Source organism: Palaemon carinicauda, chromosome 14 (assembly GCF_036898095.1).
Source record: "Palaemon carinicauda isolate YSFRI2023 chromosome 14, ASM3689809v2, whole genome shotgun sequence".
Taxonomy (NCBI): domain Eukaryota; kingdom Metazoa; phylum Arthropoda; class Malacostraca; order Decapoda; family Palaemonidae; genus Palaemon; species Palaemon carinicauda.
In genome coordinates, this window is record NC_090738.1 from 43,443,870 (window position 1) to 43,461,552 (window position 17,683).

A 17,683-nucleotide genomic window follows, 5' to 3' on the forward strand; every position below is an offset into this window, starting at 1 on the left:
TACTGTACTCCTCCAGGTTTTCCTGTCCCTGGCTGTTTCTTCCCATGAGGAAGGATCGATGTCAGTTAGAGCCAGGGTGCGCTTTAGTTGATCTTTATAGCGCATTTTTGGGGCTCCTCGTGGTCTGGTGCCCTGGGTCAGTTCTCCGTAGAATATTTTCTTTGGGAGCCTAGATGGATCCATCCTATGCACGTGTCCTATCCAGTGGAGGCGGTGGTGGATGATGGTGGCCTCCACGCTGGTCAGCGAGGCACGTTCTAAGACTTCAATGTTGGAGGTGTGGCTCTCCCAGGGGATTTTCAAGATCTGCCTCAGTTTCATTTGTTGGAAGCGTTCTAGGTTTTTAATATCGTTTTTATATAGCGTCCATGTTTCACATGCATACAGGAGCGTGGAGAGGACTACTGCCCTGAACACCATTATTTTGGTGGTCATTGTCAGTGCGTGGTTGTTAAATATGCGGCAGTTGAGTCGGCCAAAGGCGGAGTGGGCTGCCCTGATCCTGTTCTCCACGTCCTTTTTGCTTGTGGGAGTTGATGTTAGGATGCTCCCTAGGTAGGAGAACTGGTCCACCTGTTCTAACGGTTGGTCATTCACTGTGGTATTGAAGTTGGGGAGCATCAGTCCTGGTGGATGTTGGACGAGGGTCTTGGTTTTGTCTGAGTTGACTTGCATCCCAAAACGTTCGTAGGCAGAGTTGTATGCATCAGCTAACGACTGCAGGTCCTCTGCCGTCTGACCTGGGGTGGCATTGTCGTCAGCATACTGCAGTTCTCGCACTGCACACAAGGTGGTCTTGGTTCTGGCGCGGAGTCTAGCGAGGTTGAAAGCGCCTCCATCCATGCGGAAACGTAGGTCGACTGAGGGTGTGTCTGGGGGAATCTCGTTGAGCATTGCTGCGGTGTATAGCGAGAAACACGTCGGGGCCAGAACACAGCCCTGCTTCAGGCCGCCGTTGATGGGGAATGGGTCTGAAAGAGAGTTCTGGTGGCAGACTCTCCCAACCATTCCGTCATGGAGGGCACGCACCAGCTTGACAAAATCGGGTGGGCAGCCATATCTTTTGAGGACAGCCCACATGGCAGGTCGAGGTACTTTGTCGAATGCCTTTTTCAAATCCCAGAAGATGAACATTATGGGCTGTTGTTGTTCGAGGCTCTTCTCTTGTAGTTGTCGCGCACAGAAGATCATGTCTATGGTCCCGCGGGAAGGTCGAAAGCCGCACTGGGACTCTGGCAGGACGTCCTCTGCGAGAATAAGGAGGCGGTCAAGGAGAATCCGAGCGAAAATCTTACTCACGATACTTAGTAGTGATATTCCCCGGTAGTTGTTACAGTTCTCCCTGTCTCCCTTCTTGAAGATGGTAGTGATGTTTGCATCGCGGAAGTCACTGGGAGGGGTCTTGGTCTCCCATATTTTCAGTATAAGGAGCATCAAACGGTTCCTCAAGCCGGGGCCACCGTGAGTGAGGAGCTCCAACGGGTTGTTGTCTGGCCCTGGGGCTTTGCCGGGCTTCATGCGCTGCAGGGCCTTGTTGAAGTTATGGATGGAGGGTGGTAGTGCCATCCAGTGACGGACGGGATGCTGCGGGGTTATTCGCAGGAGATCGTCTGGGGTGTCTGCTTGGTCATTGAGGAGGTTCTCAAAGTGAGACCTCCACCTGGCCAGGATGCCCTCGCTGTCGGTGATGGTCGTGGCCCCATCCGCGTCCTTCAGGCTGCCCACTGATGACCGTGTGGGACCGAATATTTCCTTTGTTGCTGCATAGAATCTGCGCAGGTCACGTTGGTCAGCGAAACTCTGTATTTCTGCAGCTTTTCTTTGCCACCAGATGTTCTGGGCTTCACGGATACCCCTCTGGCAACCAGCTTCAGCCACCTTGTGAGCACATTTGTTAGCTGCTGTTGGTTGGTTTTCCAAAGTCAGGCGTGCTTGTCGTTTGGTTTCAATGAGAAGAGAGATGGTAGCATCATTCTCATCAAACCAATCCTGCCGTTTCTTGGTGGTGTAGCCTAGTATTTCCTCCGCGGCACGGGCCATGGCGTTTCTGAGGGTGGTCCAGTGGTGCTCAACAGTGGCCTGACCCGCAGGGTCTGCGAGGTATTGTTCGCAGGCCTCCTTGTAGTTCTGTGCCACCAGTGAGTTGCGGAGCTTACTACAATCAAAGCGTTGGTGTGGTACGCTGTCAGGTGCCCTTCTGGGTGGTCGTAGGGTCGTCACGGAGAGTCGGGAGATGAGGAGTCTGTGGTCCGTCCAGCAGTCGTCCGCTACGGGCATGGATCGGGTGATGCGGACGTCTCCTCGATCTCTGGCTCTGGTCAGGACGTAGTCCAGGGTGTGCCAGTGTTTAGACCGTGGGTGTCTCCATGTGGTCTTTTGTTGCTTTGGTAACTGGAAGATGGTGTTGGTTACCACAAGTTGGTGTTCTGCACACAGACCCAGTAGGAGTTGGCCATTGGCGTTGCAATTTCCAATGCCATGGCGGCCGATGATTCCTTCCCACAGGCGATGGTCTTTGCCTACTCGGGCATTAAAGTCGCCAAGCACAACGAGCTTGTCATTAGCGGGCACTGCCTGGATGGTGCGGTCGAGCTGGGTGTAGAAGGCAGCTTTGTTATCATCGGTTGAGGTCATAGTAGGGGCGTAGACAGAGATCAGGGTGAGATGTCTGTCCCGCGTGATGGGGATGCGGACAGTCATCAGGCGCTCACTGATGGCCTTGGGAGCTAGGTTGTGCTGCTGCACTAGCTGGGAACGGATGGCGAAGCCGACACTGTGGATGCGAGGCTCCTCTAGGGCCTTGCCTTTCCAGAAGATGGTGTAGCTTGTTCCAGCTTCCCTGATGTTGCCCTCTTCGGGTAGTCTGGTCTCGCTAAGAGCCGCCACATCAACATTGAAGCGGGCTAGCTCCTTGCAGACGAGGGCTGTACGTCGTTCCGGGCGGTTGGTGTTCGTCACGTCTCGGAGGGTGCGGATGTTCCACGCACCTAAGGTTAATATTTTTTTCTTGTTATTTCGACCGCATTAGTGGGATGTCCGCCAGCCGCGGTGAGATGACCAGACGGGTTTGCCGTGTCTGATGTTTACCCCACCTTTTCTAGGGGCCTCCCCATGTGGGGTGGGCTGCGGTGTCCTCAATAGGCCAGCCCAGTCACGGGTCCAGCTGCCGAACTCTGGTGTCACGGCACCGTCACCAGAGAGCAACTGAATCTTAGACTCGCCGCCTGAGTGCAGTCTTGGGCTAAGGGCTTCCAGCTATTCAGGCCTGCCCCCTTCACCCACGGTGCTGTCGCCTCAGGACTTGCTGGTGGTGATGATGATGATGATGGTGAGAAAGAGATGAAGAAGGGTGGAGGAAACGACAGAATGCCAGTAGCTGGGTATATTGTTTTGGGTGGTCGTGGCTTTGCAACGGCCACGCACACACACTTGGCCCACATCATTTTCACCGCGGCTCAAGACATATGAGACAGGCGGCTTCTCCGATGTTGGTTGCATCGGGCTGCCGGGTTCTTGTTATGTCAAGACTTATAAAACATTAATTTTTACACCACACAGACCTCTTAATCTAGTGCATTGGGACCAAACCATTACAACTTAGGTTATAACTTATGCCCAAGAATTCATTCCTAAATATATCTAAGAATATTCAAGATCATCCAACAACATACAAGAGAGGCACTCAACAGAGCGCAGACCTCAGCCGCAGCAGCCTATTTCTTGACCTTATGCTTGACCTTGACCTTTGACCTTAATATGCATTAAATGGTGTGGATTTTCATACACTCAAATATGAACCAAGTTTGAAGTCTCTGTGACAATGATGTCCAAACTTATGGCTTATTACGTAAATTGGACAATTTTCTTTACCATGACCCTGACCTTCCAAAATTTAATAATTTCCAGCTTTTTCCATAAGTTAATCCCTGCCCTGCAAGTATCATTACTCTGATTAAAATTGTGGCCAGGAAGCTGTTTACAGACAAACACACATACACAAATTACAAACACAAATAGGGGCAAAAACATAACCTCCTTCAAACTCTGTTGGCAGAGGTAAAGAAACGAATCCACCTTTAATTAAATCATATCGCCATCCACTACCAAGAAAATTATTTCAGAAAATATCAAAATCACCCAAGGAAAAAGTAATGATACAGATTCTAGTTAAATTTTTAGGGCTATGCAAGGGTGGTTTGATAAATCTAAACATTAGAGAAATGGCATTCATAGTGTTGATGGCATGGGAAGGCTGCTGAGAAATATGTTGGGAAATTTAAAATCTAAGTTAACGTGAAATGCTTTAGTTCTTAAGAGGTTTATACATGCAACAAAACTGACCTCTTTTGGGAGAAAATTCAAAGGAGGACTTAAATCACCTAGGAAGGGAAGGCCTTGCCTGGGTATAAGTGTATGTAAGATAAGTTACCTCTGTTGCTGTGTGGGAATGCAAGTGGGGCCTTCAAACACAAGTCCTACTTGTTTAAAATTCCAAAAAACCTAGACCTAGAGTTTGTAAGAAAGTGATAAAGGGCAACTTGAGGGTGATGTAGAGGTCCAACAGTAAAGCCTAAGTAACTAAGATCTTCATAGAGTGGATGCATATATAGTTTGGGCCCAGTGTGAAAAAATACCTCCATGAGAAATAGCTCCCACTTAAGGCGCTGCTTGCCATGGATAACGATGTACTAGGCCCCCTTATGAAATGGAGAATGATTGTCAGGAGAGTTTGAATTTTTCATTGTCTAGTTCTTGTCTCATAATACGACTCCTCTCATAAAACCCATAAACCAACTGGTAATGGACCACTTTAAGAAAACGTATGCTGAAACCCTTTTTCAAAGGTGTTTTTAAATCACTTAAAGAGTTTTGGAAGAACCTCTTTAACATTTACTATGCTCTAAACCTCATTGACAAAAGTGAGGGAGGAAGTTTCTTCCAGAACAAGGAACTCTGTCTGGAAGAAGTTTTGAGCCTGAGACTGAGACTGAGACTGAGTATGTGGTCTAGAACATTTTTTCTTTAGGTAAGTCTGTCACATACAGAATAATTAAAGAAAAAATAAAAATATTAATGGGGTTAATTTAAGTCGCAAGATTCATGGGTATTGTAAACTCTGTCACAAGCCACGGGACCTGAAGAAAGAGTTGCATCATTCAAGTTGAATGTAAACTGTTATCATTCTTTTACTTTCCAGGTCAAAGCATGAGGGAGATTGGAAAAACTGGGGGATTTGAGGTGGGGCAACCTAGATTTAGGCGACCTAGATCTCAGATATCACGTAGAAAAAGGATACCACCTATCTCCTAGTGGAAACACCTGACCCTCATAGAGACAGGTGCCATAAAGACTCATCCTGGAAGTAGAGTGAGGGGAGTTTGGCACGGGAGATGGCCGCATGCCCTCGTCGCCGCAGGGAGATCGTTATGCCCAAACGACACTTCACTAGGTTGCGATCTTAGAAATAACTTTTGTCTTAGACTTATAATGTGAGACAAGTAATTTGTGTGGCCCTCCCTCTTGCTTGACTTGGATAGAAATTAAGACTGTAATGTTTAGTTAATGATTCAGATTTGGGACTTGAGATAAACTGCTATTCTATTGATGGAAGAACTTGCTCTAAGTCGATTCTCCCCGAGTGTGTATGTAATCTATGAGAGATAATTGATAATTACTATCATGATAAACTGTTCCAGTAATTAGAAAAGCAGCGAGAGAATACATATTTCATCTGTTATGTAATTCCCAAGATTTAAAATCATTTTTCACTCGCTTTTAAGAAGGTTTCTGTTCATGTTTCTGTAAAAATTAAATTAGACAAAAAATCCTCTTACGATGTAAAAGTCGTCTAATTCACTGCCTCTCATCTATTATCTAATTCCTGCGTCATGTGACAAGTCCATGAGCTTAGAAGTTGATGAAGATATGAATGTATTGGAGGAACCTCAACACCTGAACTGTGTGCAGTACCTGACAGCAAGAGAAAATGTCTTCAGAGGAAATGAAGGGAAGGGATACTCCATGTATTTCTCTGGGTAGTGGTGGCCTATGGGTAACATCTTTGCCTGGTGATCTGCTGGACTGGGGATAGAGTCCTGCTCAATTTTGATAGTTTTTAGTCTCTGCAACCTTACCATCCTTGTGAGCTATGGATGGGGGGGGGGTTTGCAGGAACATATAGGTCTACCTGCTGAGTCATCAGCAACCATTGCCTGACCCTCCTTGGTACTAGCTTGGATGGAGAGGAGATTTTGGCACTGATATGTAAATATGACCAGTCTCTAGGGTATTGTCCTGCTGGCTCAGCCACCACTGTTCCTTATCTCTGCCACTCATGAGTAGCCATTAAACCTTTAAAGGAAATGATGGAAAAATAAGCTGAGGTTTGTTGAAAATTATCATACAAATATGGTAGTACCCAGCTGAACAGGCAATTTTTAAGTCATTTCAGAAACTTCATAAATGGGAGATAGAGAAAAACTTCTCTTGATCAATTTGTTTTTGTGTCCTATTGGTACCGTCTCTGCCTGGTAATTGCCAGACTGGGGTTCAAGTCCCCCTCAAACTCGTTAGTTCCTTCAGTGTCTGCAGCCTCATCATCCTTGTGAGCTAAGGAGGGGGGAGCCTATAGGTCTACCTGCTGAATCATCAGCAGCCATTGCCTGGCCCTTCCTGGTCTTATCCTGGGGGGAGAGGGGGCTTGGGCACTGATCATATAAATATATGGTCAGTCTCTAGGGCATTTTCCTGCTTGCTAGGACAATGTCCCTGTCCCTTGCCTCTGCCATTCATGAACAGCCTATAAACTTTCAAAATTAGTGCCAGAAAAAAGGCATAAAATGGAAAGAACCCACAAAGGCAGTTACCCAATATATTTTATGGAAGGGGACTTATCCTCATCCACTATAACAGATAAACAGATCCTTATAACAGTTAAATTGAAGTTCAATGTTCATTTATTCCATATTTATTCATTTATTCTGTTAAGTATAACTTTTATTATTTTGCTATGCACTTTGTAATGTACAGCATTTTGAAATTGTAAACTTTGTGCATAAATTACCCACAAAAGGAGCATCCTTAGGTTGGAAACCAAATCATGCTATTTCCATTTATTCTGATATGGGAAATTGATTCAGTGTTTGAACACAGTTTTACTCCATTTAACTAGTATTATTCATGCAAAATAGACAGATAATAGTAGTCCAAAAACCTTGTTAACTAAAAAGATAGTGAAAACCTACCTGCTTGTATAATGGATATCTCTCTAGATTCCTCAATATTGTGAGTACTATTATCACAATTCTGACTGATGACTGCAATATCATCTGTTTTACCATCAACATCTTAAATATAAGAATAGCAAAATTAGTAGTACTAAATAAATTAGATTCAAAGAAAAATGTAAAAAAATATACACTAAATATCTACTCCAGCTGGTATCATTCCTTAAAAAGGAAACAAACTGAAATAAGCAAAAATATTTGTCAACTAAAAAGTTTTTAAAGCCTCTTCTTCTGTGCTACTGGTTTATGTCTAGGTTTCTCAACTTTATAAGTATCATCATCACCAATGTGACTGTTAATGGCAATAGTATCTAAACTATTGTCAAACATTGATATGTAAAAACAGAAAAATTAACCATTTCTTTCTTTCCCACAGTTATCCCAACATTAAGGGGACAGATGTCTGATGCACTCTCGCCGATGCCTTCTATCAAAGGCATCCTCTTCCACCAAACCTCTTTTCTCCATATCATCCTTCACCTTATCTTACCATCTAATTCTCTGTCTCTCTCTTGATCTTCTCTTCCTAATATGTTCCTCCCAAGCCCTCTTTACTATGAAATATCCTCCATCTATTATTAAATTCACAATATATCCTCAACACATGGCCACACCATCTCAGTCATAACACACTAATCACCTCTGCAATTTTTATTATGGGTGCCATTTTTCTTATTTCATCCTTTCCAAAATAGCAAGCAATGATATTCCCATAATCCACCTCAGCATTCTCATCTCTTTTCTCTCCAGCTTTGTTCCTCATTTTGTCTTAAGAACCCATGTTTTCAATCCATACATTAACACTGATCTTATTACTGTGCTCTAGATCTTGACTCCTGCTACCTCCCTTCACTTCCTCTAATCTGCTTTTACTCTATTCTCAATTTCAACTTCACATCCTCCATCCTGACTTATAGTAGATCCCAAGTATCTAAGGTTTTCCCCCTGTTTTATAACTGAGCCTCTACTTTCATGCATAGCTATCCTGTCCCTACCTTCCTTACTGCTCACATAGCATCAGTCTTATCTATATTTACTATCAACCCAACCCACCCCAGTATCTTACCACTCTACAACCACTCTCTGTAAGTCTTTCTCATTTCAAGCAGTCAAAGCAAAATAAACCACAATATATGCAAAAGATTTGAGGAACAAAAGTGAAAAATATACATACTCTCCTGTACTGTATATCTATTTGAAAATCAACTTTTTTGTCCATCTGATTTTTGCCTAAGTTCCTCAACTTTATGATGATCATCATGACCTCTACAATATTTAATGGCAATAGTATTTAGACTACCATTAATAGCTATGATGAAAAAAATTTATATTATCAATTGCAATATATGCAGCAATAAATTTAAAAAAATAAAAAATATTCAAAAAATTAATCTATTGCAGCAGGTAGAATTCCTTTACAAGAAATTGATATAAAACAAGCATTGATTCTTCAATTGAAAAAAAACATCAAATAATTACCCTTTTGTAAAACTAATTCCTGCACAGGTTTCTTGTCCTTGTCTTTGCTGTTATCATTACAAACCCACCCAGTATCATCCTCAGACCCTTCTGACCTTTTGTTTTCCTCCTTCAAGTTATTTGAAGTTTGAGATTCATGAACAGTCTCAGGTGTTGATTCTAATGAAGCTGAAACCTGTAACAGGTATAAATTCATTAGACCTCTATAAAAAGGAATAAAAAATTCAAATATTTCATAAAACCCACATATCCTTTTCAAGTTTATTTATTATTTATGTACAGTGTACTTCTAATTTTTTTTCTGTTATTTTTAAGACATACAACAGTACAAGATAATACACCATAAGAAAGTGGCTACAAATCATCAGGTAGTAGGTTGGCCAGGGCATTAGCCACCCATTGAGATACTACCACTAGAGAGTTAAGGCATCTTTTGACTGGCCAAACAGTGCTACATTGGATCCTTCTCTCAGGTTATAGTTCATTTTACCTTTGACTACACATAAACCGAATAGTCTGGCCTATTGTTTACATATTCTCCTCTGTCCTCATACACCTGACAACACAGAGATTGCCAAACAATTCTTCTTCACCCAAGGAATTAACTACTGCACTGTGATTGTTCATTGGCTACTTTCCTTTTGCTAAGGGTAGAAAAGACTCTTTAGCTATGGTAAGCTGCTCTTCTAGGAGAAGGACACTCCAAAATCAAGCCATTGTTCTCTAGTCTTGGGGGGCCTTCCACTGTCTTGGGTTAGAGTTCTCTTGCTTGAGGGTACACTTGGGCACACTATTCTTTCTAATTTCTCTTTCTCTTGTTTAGTTAAAGTTTATATAATTTATATAGAAGATATTTATCCTAATGTTGTTGCTCTTCTTAAAATATATGATTTTACCTTTTTTTCTTTCCTCACCGGGCTATTTTCCCTGTTGGAGCCCCTGGGCTTATAGCATTCTACTTTTCCAACTAGGGTTGTAGCTTAGCAATTAATAATATTAATAATAATAATAATAATAATAATGATAATAATAATAATAATAATGATAATGATAATAATAAGGAAAGAATGATAAATCATAATAATTCTATTTCTTCTTAAAAATTTACTTATCTATATTAACATAATTTTGTGGTAAAGTCAACTGTATACCTTTACTTTGACTCAGTGGAAAGGATTCAAACTCTTGCTCAAGCAGAACTCCTTATTATGAAATTAATTTCCACTTGTGTATTTTGGACTTGACATTTGAAAAATAAATAAAGAGAAATAAAAACCAGCAATCAGCCAGTACCACCATTCAAGTGCACATGGATCCTTGAGACTACAACACTTAACAGCTCAACTCTTTCTGTTGTCGGATAAATTAGTTCCAAGAAATTATTGGGATTGAGAGAGGGAACTCAATATTACAAGCAATGGAGATTGTATGTAAAATAAACCAGATTCTATGAAAAACTAATCACATACCGATTGCAGTGCTGGCCAGTACTTCTAATTTACCAAAATTGCAATTCATAAGGGGAAAGAACTACCTAATAACTACCCAGAGTTGGCTACTTATAAATAAAGATATGCACCAAAATATCTATCTATCTATCTATCTATCTATCTATCTATCTATCTATCTCTCTCTCTCTCTCTCTCTCTCTCTCTCTCTCTCTCTCTCTCTCTCTCTCTCTCTCTCTCTCTCTCTCTATATATATATATATATATATATATATATTAATATACATATATACATATATAAATAAATATATATATATATATATATGATAAATTTTTGCACATTTAAACGTGTTTCTTTCATATTTCAAATAAGCCATATATATTAATACATTAAAGTCTGGATTCTCTTAACGACCTGGGGATCAGAGCCCCAGGCAGAACCGCCCAAAGACTATGATATCGGACTAGCGGGGATTTGAACCCTCGTCCAGGATATCTGTATGCCAGTGACCATACCACTCGGCCACGAAGAAAGATATATATATATATATATATATATATATATATATATATATAGCTTTCTTCGTGGCCGAGTGGTATGGTCACTGGCATACAGATATCCTGGACGAGGGTTCAAATCCCCGCTAGTCCGATATCATAGTCTTTGGGCGGTTCCGCCTGGGGCTCTGATCCCCAGGTCGTTAAGAGAATCCAGACTTTAATGTATTAATATATATGGCTTATTTGAAATATATATATATACATATATATATATATATATATATATATATATATATATATATAAATATCACCCGCAAATGGTATTTAATACCAAATTCTATCTTGGGAATATATATCCACTTGGAATCTATTTTATGGTAACAACTTCTGGCCGGGTGGAGATTCGAATCCCCACCTGTGGGCCGGAAACCATGCCAGCAACGGCTCTACCGACTGAGCTATCAAGAGAGATAAAAGTTTATGACAAATCCCCGTACATATTCCTGTCGAATTCAGGAATGTGTTCATAGACTTGAAATAAACCCATCACCATTATAGCTGAATCGTGAGTTTGCTACACGTGGTCATTTTAAATGAACATATATCACAAGCACACGTGATTTCAATCAATGTAATATCACCCACGAATGGCATTTAATACCGAATTCTATCTAGGGAAAATATATCCACTTGGAATTCATTTTATGGTAACTGCTTCTGGCCGGGTGGAGATTCGAACTCCCACCTGTGGGCCGGAAACTATGCCAGCAACGACTCTACCGACTGAGCTATCAAGAGAGATAAAAGATATATGTATATATATAGATATATATATATATATATATATATATACATATATATATATATATATATATATATATATATATATATACATATATTTATATATATATATATATATATATATATATATATATATATATATATATATGTATGTATGTATGTAAGTACATACATATACATATATATATATATATATATATATATATATATATATATATGTATGTATGTATGTATGTATGTATACACATGTATATATATATATATATATATATATATATATATATATATATATATATACATATATATATATAAAAGGGATTTTGACGAAGGAAAAATCTATTTCTGGGCGAGAGACCTGTGCCGCCCAGTGAAATGCTCCTAAAGCACCATTTCAAAGGAATATAACTGCTAATATTACCAGAGAAAAAATGTATAGGAATGCTAGGTTGAACTAGCTCGCTCACCTAATGGTGTCGGTATAGACTGGGGCGAAATACCAGAGGTCTCGTACCATTTAGACTTCTCCTCTTCGAAATCCCTCAATAGTGAGGTGCAGTTCAACCTCCCCTGCCTCGCAGACCAGTACTACTAACTCTACCCACGCTTGCCCATCACTCCTTACAGCACCCTAAGTTTGGGGTCTGATCAGGGGGGGAGCAACTAGGGTGGGTTCACTGGGCGGCACAGGTCTCTCGCCCAGAAATAGATTTTTCCTTCGTCAAAATCCCTTTTCTGGGCTCAATCCCTGTGCCGCCCAGTGAAATAGTACCAGAGAAAACGAACCCAAACTTCATTAACTATAAGGGAACGAATTAAAATCAACATAACAAACAGTGGTTTAATCAAAAGTTAACGTAGAAGACGGTCGTCTTTAATAACATCAGCATGATAAGGTATAATATCCCAGGAAGGGAAGACAAATGAACATTAAACTTGAAATAAAACCAATTAAGGTCAAACACTGGAACAAACTATATAAACTTGGACACTAAAGAAATACAGTTCGTATGGTAAAAGTAAATTGAACAATGATAATAAAATAAGCAATGTTACGAAATGGGAACACCCATGGGTGTGATATAACAAACCGAACTCAGGTAGGAACTGTAAGTGAGGCAGGTAAGAGGAAGAAGGTGGAAGATATCGGATTCAGGAATTAGTTAGAAGGAATTTGTCCGGGGGATACCACGCTCCCTGCGGCTACGGTAGCGAGTTGAAGGGCCTCTAAATGTTTAAGATAGTGCCGCTTGAACACTGAGGGGGATTTCCATCCGGTATATTTAGAGAGATCTGTAAAGTTCATATGATGGAAAAAATTTATTGAGGTTGCTACCGCCCGAATGTCGTGGACGTGAGGAAAAGACTCTGGATTGGCCTGTTTAATGAAATACAAGATCTGTTGTCTGATCCCTTTCAAAGTTATAGTCCCTCCCCGCTCCCTGATGAACAAGGGTCCCGAGGTCTTATAGGAAGTCCTTGATAGAAAGGACTTTAGAGTGGTAACCGGGCATAGGGAAGGATCCTGAGGGAGACGGATAATTTTCCAGGAGGACCATCTATTCTGAGGGTCTTCATTTTTGGCCAAGAAGACCTTGTCTGGGGAGAGGAGGACCTCTCCTGACGGAAGGAACTCTATGTGGCCTGGGTCCCTTGATAAGGCAGCTAATTCCGAAATCCTGGCGCCAGATGCTAAACTCACGAGAAAGAGAGTTTTTCTGAGTAGAGGGATATACTCACATGAATCGTTGACAGTTTCTGACGCTAGTTTAAGAACATCATTGAGAAACCAGGAAATCGAGCTAGGACGAGAAGATGGTCTCAGTCTGGCACAGGCTCTTGGGATCGAAGCTAGCAATGAATCTGTTAGATCTATATTAAAGCCGATTAGAAAAATCTTCTTCAAGGCAGACTTGATGGTAGTAATAGTGTTAGCTGCTAAGCCCGACTCAAACAAGGTTCTAAAAAAGGTTACCGTTAGGTTTAGTGTCATAAAGTCAGTATTAGAATCCTTCAAAAACTTTGCTAGTTTTTTGACCGCTGAGTCATATTGACGAAGAGTGGAGTCTCTCTTGTCAGATTCTAAGAATAAAGTATTCTGGGGGTCTATGTTAGCCCCTTTGTGTGCCGCAAACTTCATGAAGTCCATAAAGTTAGGGTGTTCTGAATGTTTGAGGAAGCGAACACAGTGCACGTTTGTACTATCTGGGTCAAAGTCGGGTTGGGAATCTGGTGAGGGTGGAGATTCAGCTCCAGTAAAAGAGGAAACCAATTGCTCTTGGGCCAATTGGGGGCCACCAGGGCTACTTGACCTTTGAAGGTTCGAAGTTTGTCCAGCACTTTCATCAGTAGGTTCACCGGTGGGAAAAGGTAAATCCTTTCCCAGGTGTTCCAGTCGAGAGACATGGCATCCGTGGCGTAAGCCCGAGGGTCCAGGTTGGGGGCCACATAACATTTCAGCTTGTGGTTGGATTCCGTCGCGAAGAGGTCTACCTGGAGATCCGGCACTTGGGAGAGGATCCATTGAAAGGATTTGCGATCTAGTGACCATTCTGACTCCAACGGTACCGTCCTGGAGAGTGCGTCTGCCACAACGTTCCGAACTCCAGCCAGATGGACGGCGGATAGGTGCCATTGGTTTGAGGCCGCCAGGGAGAAGATTGCCACCATCACGTGATTGATGGGACCTGACTTGGAGCCCCCTCTGTTTAGACAACTGACTATGACTTCGTTGTCGAGGACTATCCTCAGATGTTGTTTCTTGGCCGGGGAAAGACGTTTCAAGGTTAGTAAGACAGCCATGGCCTCCAGGACGTTTATGTGAAATTGTTGGAACATTGCGGACCAAAGGCCCTGAACCTTCCTGTGTTGGGAGTAGCCTCCCCAACCTGATAGGGAGGCATCCATGTGGATGACTATCCTTGGAGGGGGGTACTGCAACGGAACCGACTTTGATAGGCTCTTGGCGGTTGTCCATGGGAGAAGCCTCTTCCGAAGAATGGGAGGAAGGCGTGTCTTCTTGTCTCGACGTTTGTTGTACGCTCTGGAGCGCCAAACTCGGTTGATGTCTTTCAGTTTCGCTTTCAGAAGGAGGTCTGTCACTGAAGCGAATTGTAGGGACCCTAGAATCTTCTCCTGGTTCCTTCTGGAAGTTATCTTTTCCCCGAGAAAGCGTTTGGTATTTTTCGCAATCTCTATCCTCTTGGACCTGGGGAGACAGAGTGTGAGAACGTAGGTCCCACCGTAATCCCAGCCACTGAAATCTGGTCTCTGGTGTCAGACGAGACTTTCCGAAGTTTATTTGGAATCCCAGAAACTGAAGATACTGGATCACCTTGTTTGTTGCCTTGAGACAATCCTCGACGTTGTCTGACCAGATTAGCCAATCGTCCAGGTATGTGACGACTTGGATTCCGTGGGATCGGAGTTCCTGAATGACCGATTCCGCCAGTTTCGTGAAGATTCTGGGCGCGATGTTGAGCCCGAAAGGCATCACTTTGAACGTGTAAGCCTTGTCGTCCAGTCTGAATCCTAGGAACGTGATAGTAAGCATCGGTAAGATCGATGGAGGTGGTGACGGCCCCACGGGGAAGCAAGGTTCGCACCTGCGAGACGGTAAGCATGTGAAACCTGTCGCATTGAATGGACAAGTTTAGTCGGGACAGATCGAGGATGACCCTCCGGCTGTCGGAGTCTTTCTTCGGAACGCTGAATAAGCGACCTTGAAACTTCAGATATTTCGTTTCCTTGATCGCGTTCTTGCGAAGAAGATCTTGGGTAAACAGAAGTAGGTCCGGTGTCGAGGGTTGATGGAATTTGTTCGGTGGAGGAGGCCCTTCTATCCAACTCCACCCCAGGCCCTTGGAGATTATGCTGAAGGCCCAAGGACTGAACCTCCAGCGACTCCGGAACACATAAAGTCTCCCTCCTACCTGAAGACCTTCAGTAGTTGGAGGTTTTACCGCCTCGGCCACCACGTGACCCTTTTCCACGGGAGAAATATCTCCCTTTGCCTCTGTTCTGAAAAGAACCTCTCGAACCGGGGCCCTTGCCTCGTTGGTATCCTTGGGAGGAAACCCGGGACTCATAGACCGGGTTATAAACAGGAGATTTAAACGAGTTCGAGGCCACTTGGCTTTCAGGGACGAGGACATACTTCTCCTGGGGCTGAGACTTGGAGGTAGAGGGCTGGATGCCCTGAGAGACCGGGACCGACTGGACTACTTGAAGAGGTTGGCGGAATTGATTGGAGCTATAAGGGCGTAGCCTCTTTCTGCCCCGGGAGTGAATGCTCGATTGTTCGAACTTCCGTTTGGGAGTGAGACCCCAACGGACTTTGAGGCTCTGGTTCACTCTGGCAGCTTCGCTCAATACCGAGTTGACCATGTCCTCCGGGAATAGGTCCGGACCCCAAGCAGAGGCTTTAATGAGCTTATTTGGCTCATGGCGGATAGTAGCTTCAGATAAGACATGCCTACGGCAACGTCTTTTGGCCACCAAGAAGTCGTAGCAATCTGCTAACAAAGATTGCAGGGTGGCTTTAGTCATAACCTTAAAGGCGTGTTCCTCGTCATAGGTAAGAGAAAACATCTCCGCCATAGTCGAGACGTTGAGGCTCCGGCTAAACCTAGACCGGGACTCGAACTCGAGTCGGTTTAAGGTTTCAGGTAGTCTTGGGAGGCGTTCACTGAATTGCGTCGATGCACAGTCGGCGGATAGCTTACCAGAAGTGAATGTCGATTGAATGTTAAGCCAACATTCATTATCTGATGGGAGCAGCAGAGATGTAGGATCTGTCTCCCGGAGTTGTGGCAAAGGTTTATCTTCGGCCACTACCTGAAGGGCTAATTCAACCATTTTGGTGACGCAAGGAGTGGGGGTCTGTTCGTCCACAAGAAACATGGTGTAAGTACTCTTGTGGGGGGTCAGCATGGTGTTTGTACAACCCCACTCGTTTAAGGTTCTAACCCAAACAGACTGAGCCTGTTCCTTCGGAAAGATAACGGTCTCTTTAGGGACCTTATCTAGCCGGACAAGAGCCTCTTCCGTAACCCGGGCGAAGCCGGGGAAAGGAAATTGAAGGCCGGGAGGGAAGAACTCAAAATATTCAATGGGCCGGGTCCCAAAACCCTCGATGGTCAACATTCCGTCCGTGAAAGGACAGTGGAGCGCCATTTTCCATGGGTTGTTCTTCGTGAAAGGTGGGAGTTTTGAGGCGTCCGGGATGAGGAACTGCTGTTGTTGAGGCAGTCCTCCTTCCAGGGTATCTAGTCTCCTGGTGACGGCAGAAAGCATAGAGCTAATCTGCTCTGTAACGACCCTCGTCATCATATTGGTGAGGGCCACCGGGTCGAAGTTGGTCGTGGTAATTAAGGGGGATGACTGCACTCCCGGGTCCTGAGACATAGGGGCAGTGCTAGTCGAGCCACTAGGAGCTCCGGGGAGGGGAGCCTTCTTGGGCTTCGATGATCTAGGTAGTGTAGGATTCTTACGAGTCCTCACTAAAGGTCTCTTCTGAGATTTGACCTTGGGAGGAACTGAGTGCGATCTCGGAGAGGATTCGCGGTTCCCTTCAAAACCTTGAAAGGAAGAATTATTAGAAGTTGAAGAAAAAGAGGGGCTAAGAAGAGAGGTCTTAGCGCCAGACCCACCTGCCTCACTTACCACCTTACCTGTTTCTGATTCGTCTAAAACCATGGGCTCTATGTCTAAGTTCAGAGCCGCAACATTGTCTTCAATGGGGTCCGGGTCGTCAGCGATGTCTGTATCCTGAACGAGATTGAGTTCTACGGTTTCCGCAATGTCAGCAATTATAGGGGCCGCCACTTCCCTAAGCACTGCTGCCGAAGATTTTGCGTTCGGGTAGATAAGATTACAATAATCTTCTGAGAGGACGTAGGGATTCTTGGCCTTTACGTTACGGGCGAAGCCGCCTACCCACAATTTCAAAGTGGCTCTTGCTGAAGTTTTAGCCGCCTGGGAACTCTGAAAGGACGGGGATAAGGTTAGCAAACCCGAGGGACAAAATGATGAATGAACCCGAAGATTCATAACAGAAGGCAATGAGTATGTATAATATTGATGCTGCCCAGTGAAGGGAATGTAAATACAAAAATGACTGAAAGAGGCTCACCGAATCTGAAGCGAGGGTGGAGATAAGGTCATAACAGA

The 17,683-nt window shown here is 43.5% G+C and overlaps 1 protein-coding gene across 3 annotated transcripts in view; it reads right to left on the reverse strand.

Moving 5' to 3' along the window:
- Window positions 1–17,683, reverse strand: part of LOC137653558 (centromere-associated protein E-like) — an 892,913-nt gene that overhangs the window by 242,044 nt on the left and 633,186 nt on the right. For all 3 annotated transcript variants that reach the window (XM_068387057.1, XM_068387056.1, XM_068387055.1), the window contains 2 exons: window positions 8,766–8,940; window positions 7,245–7,346 (listed from right to left, as the gene is read on the reverse strand). In XM_068387057.1, the coding sequence (XP_068243158.1) occupies window positions 7,245–7,346; window positions 8,766–8,940 (277 nt within the window). The remainder of the gene's footprint in view (window positions 1–7,244; window positions 7,347–8,765; window positions 8,941–17,683) is intronic.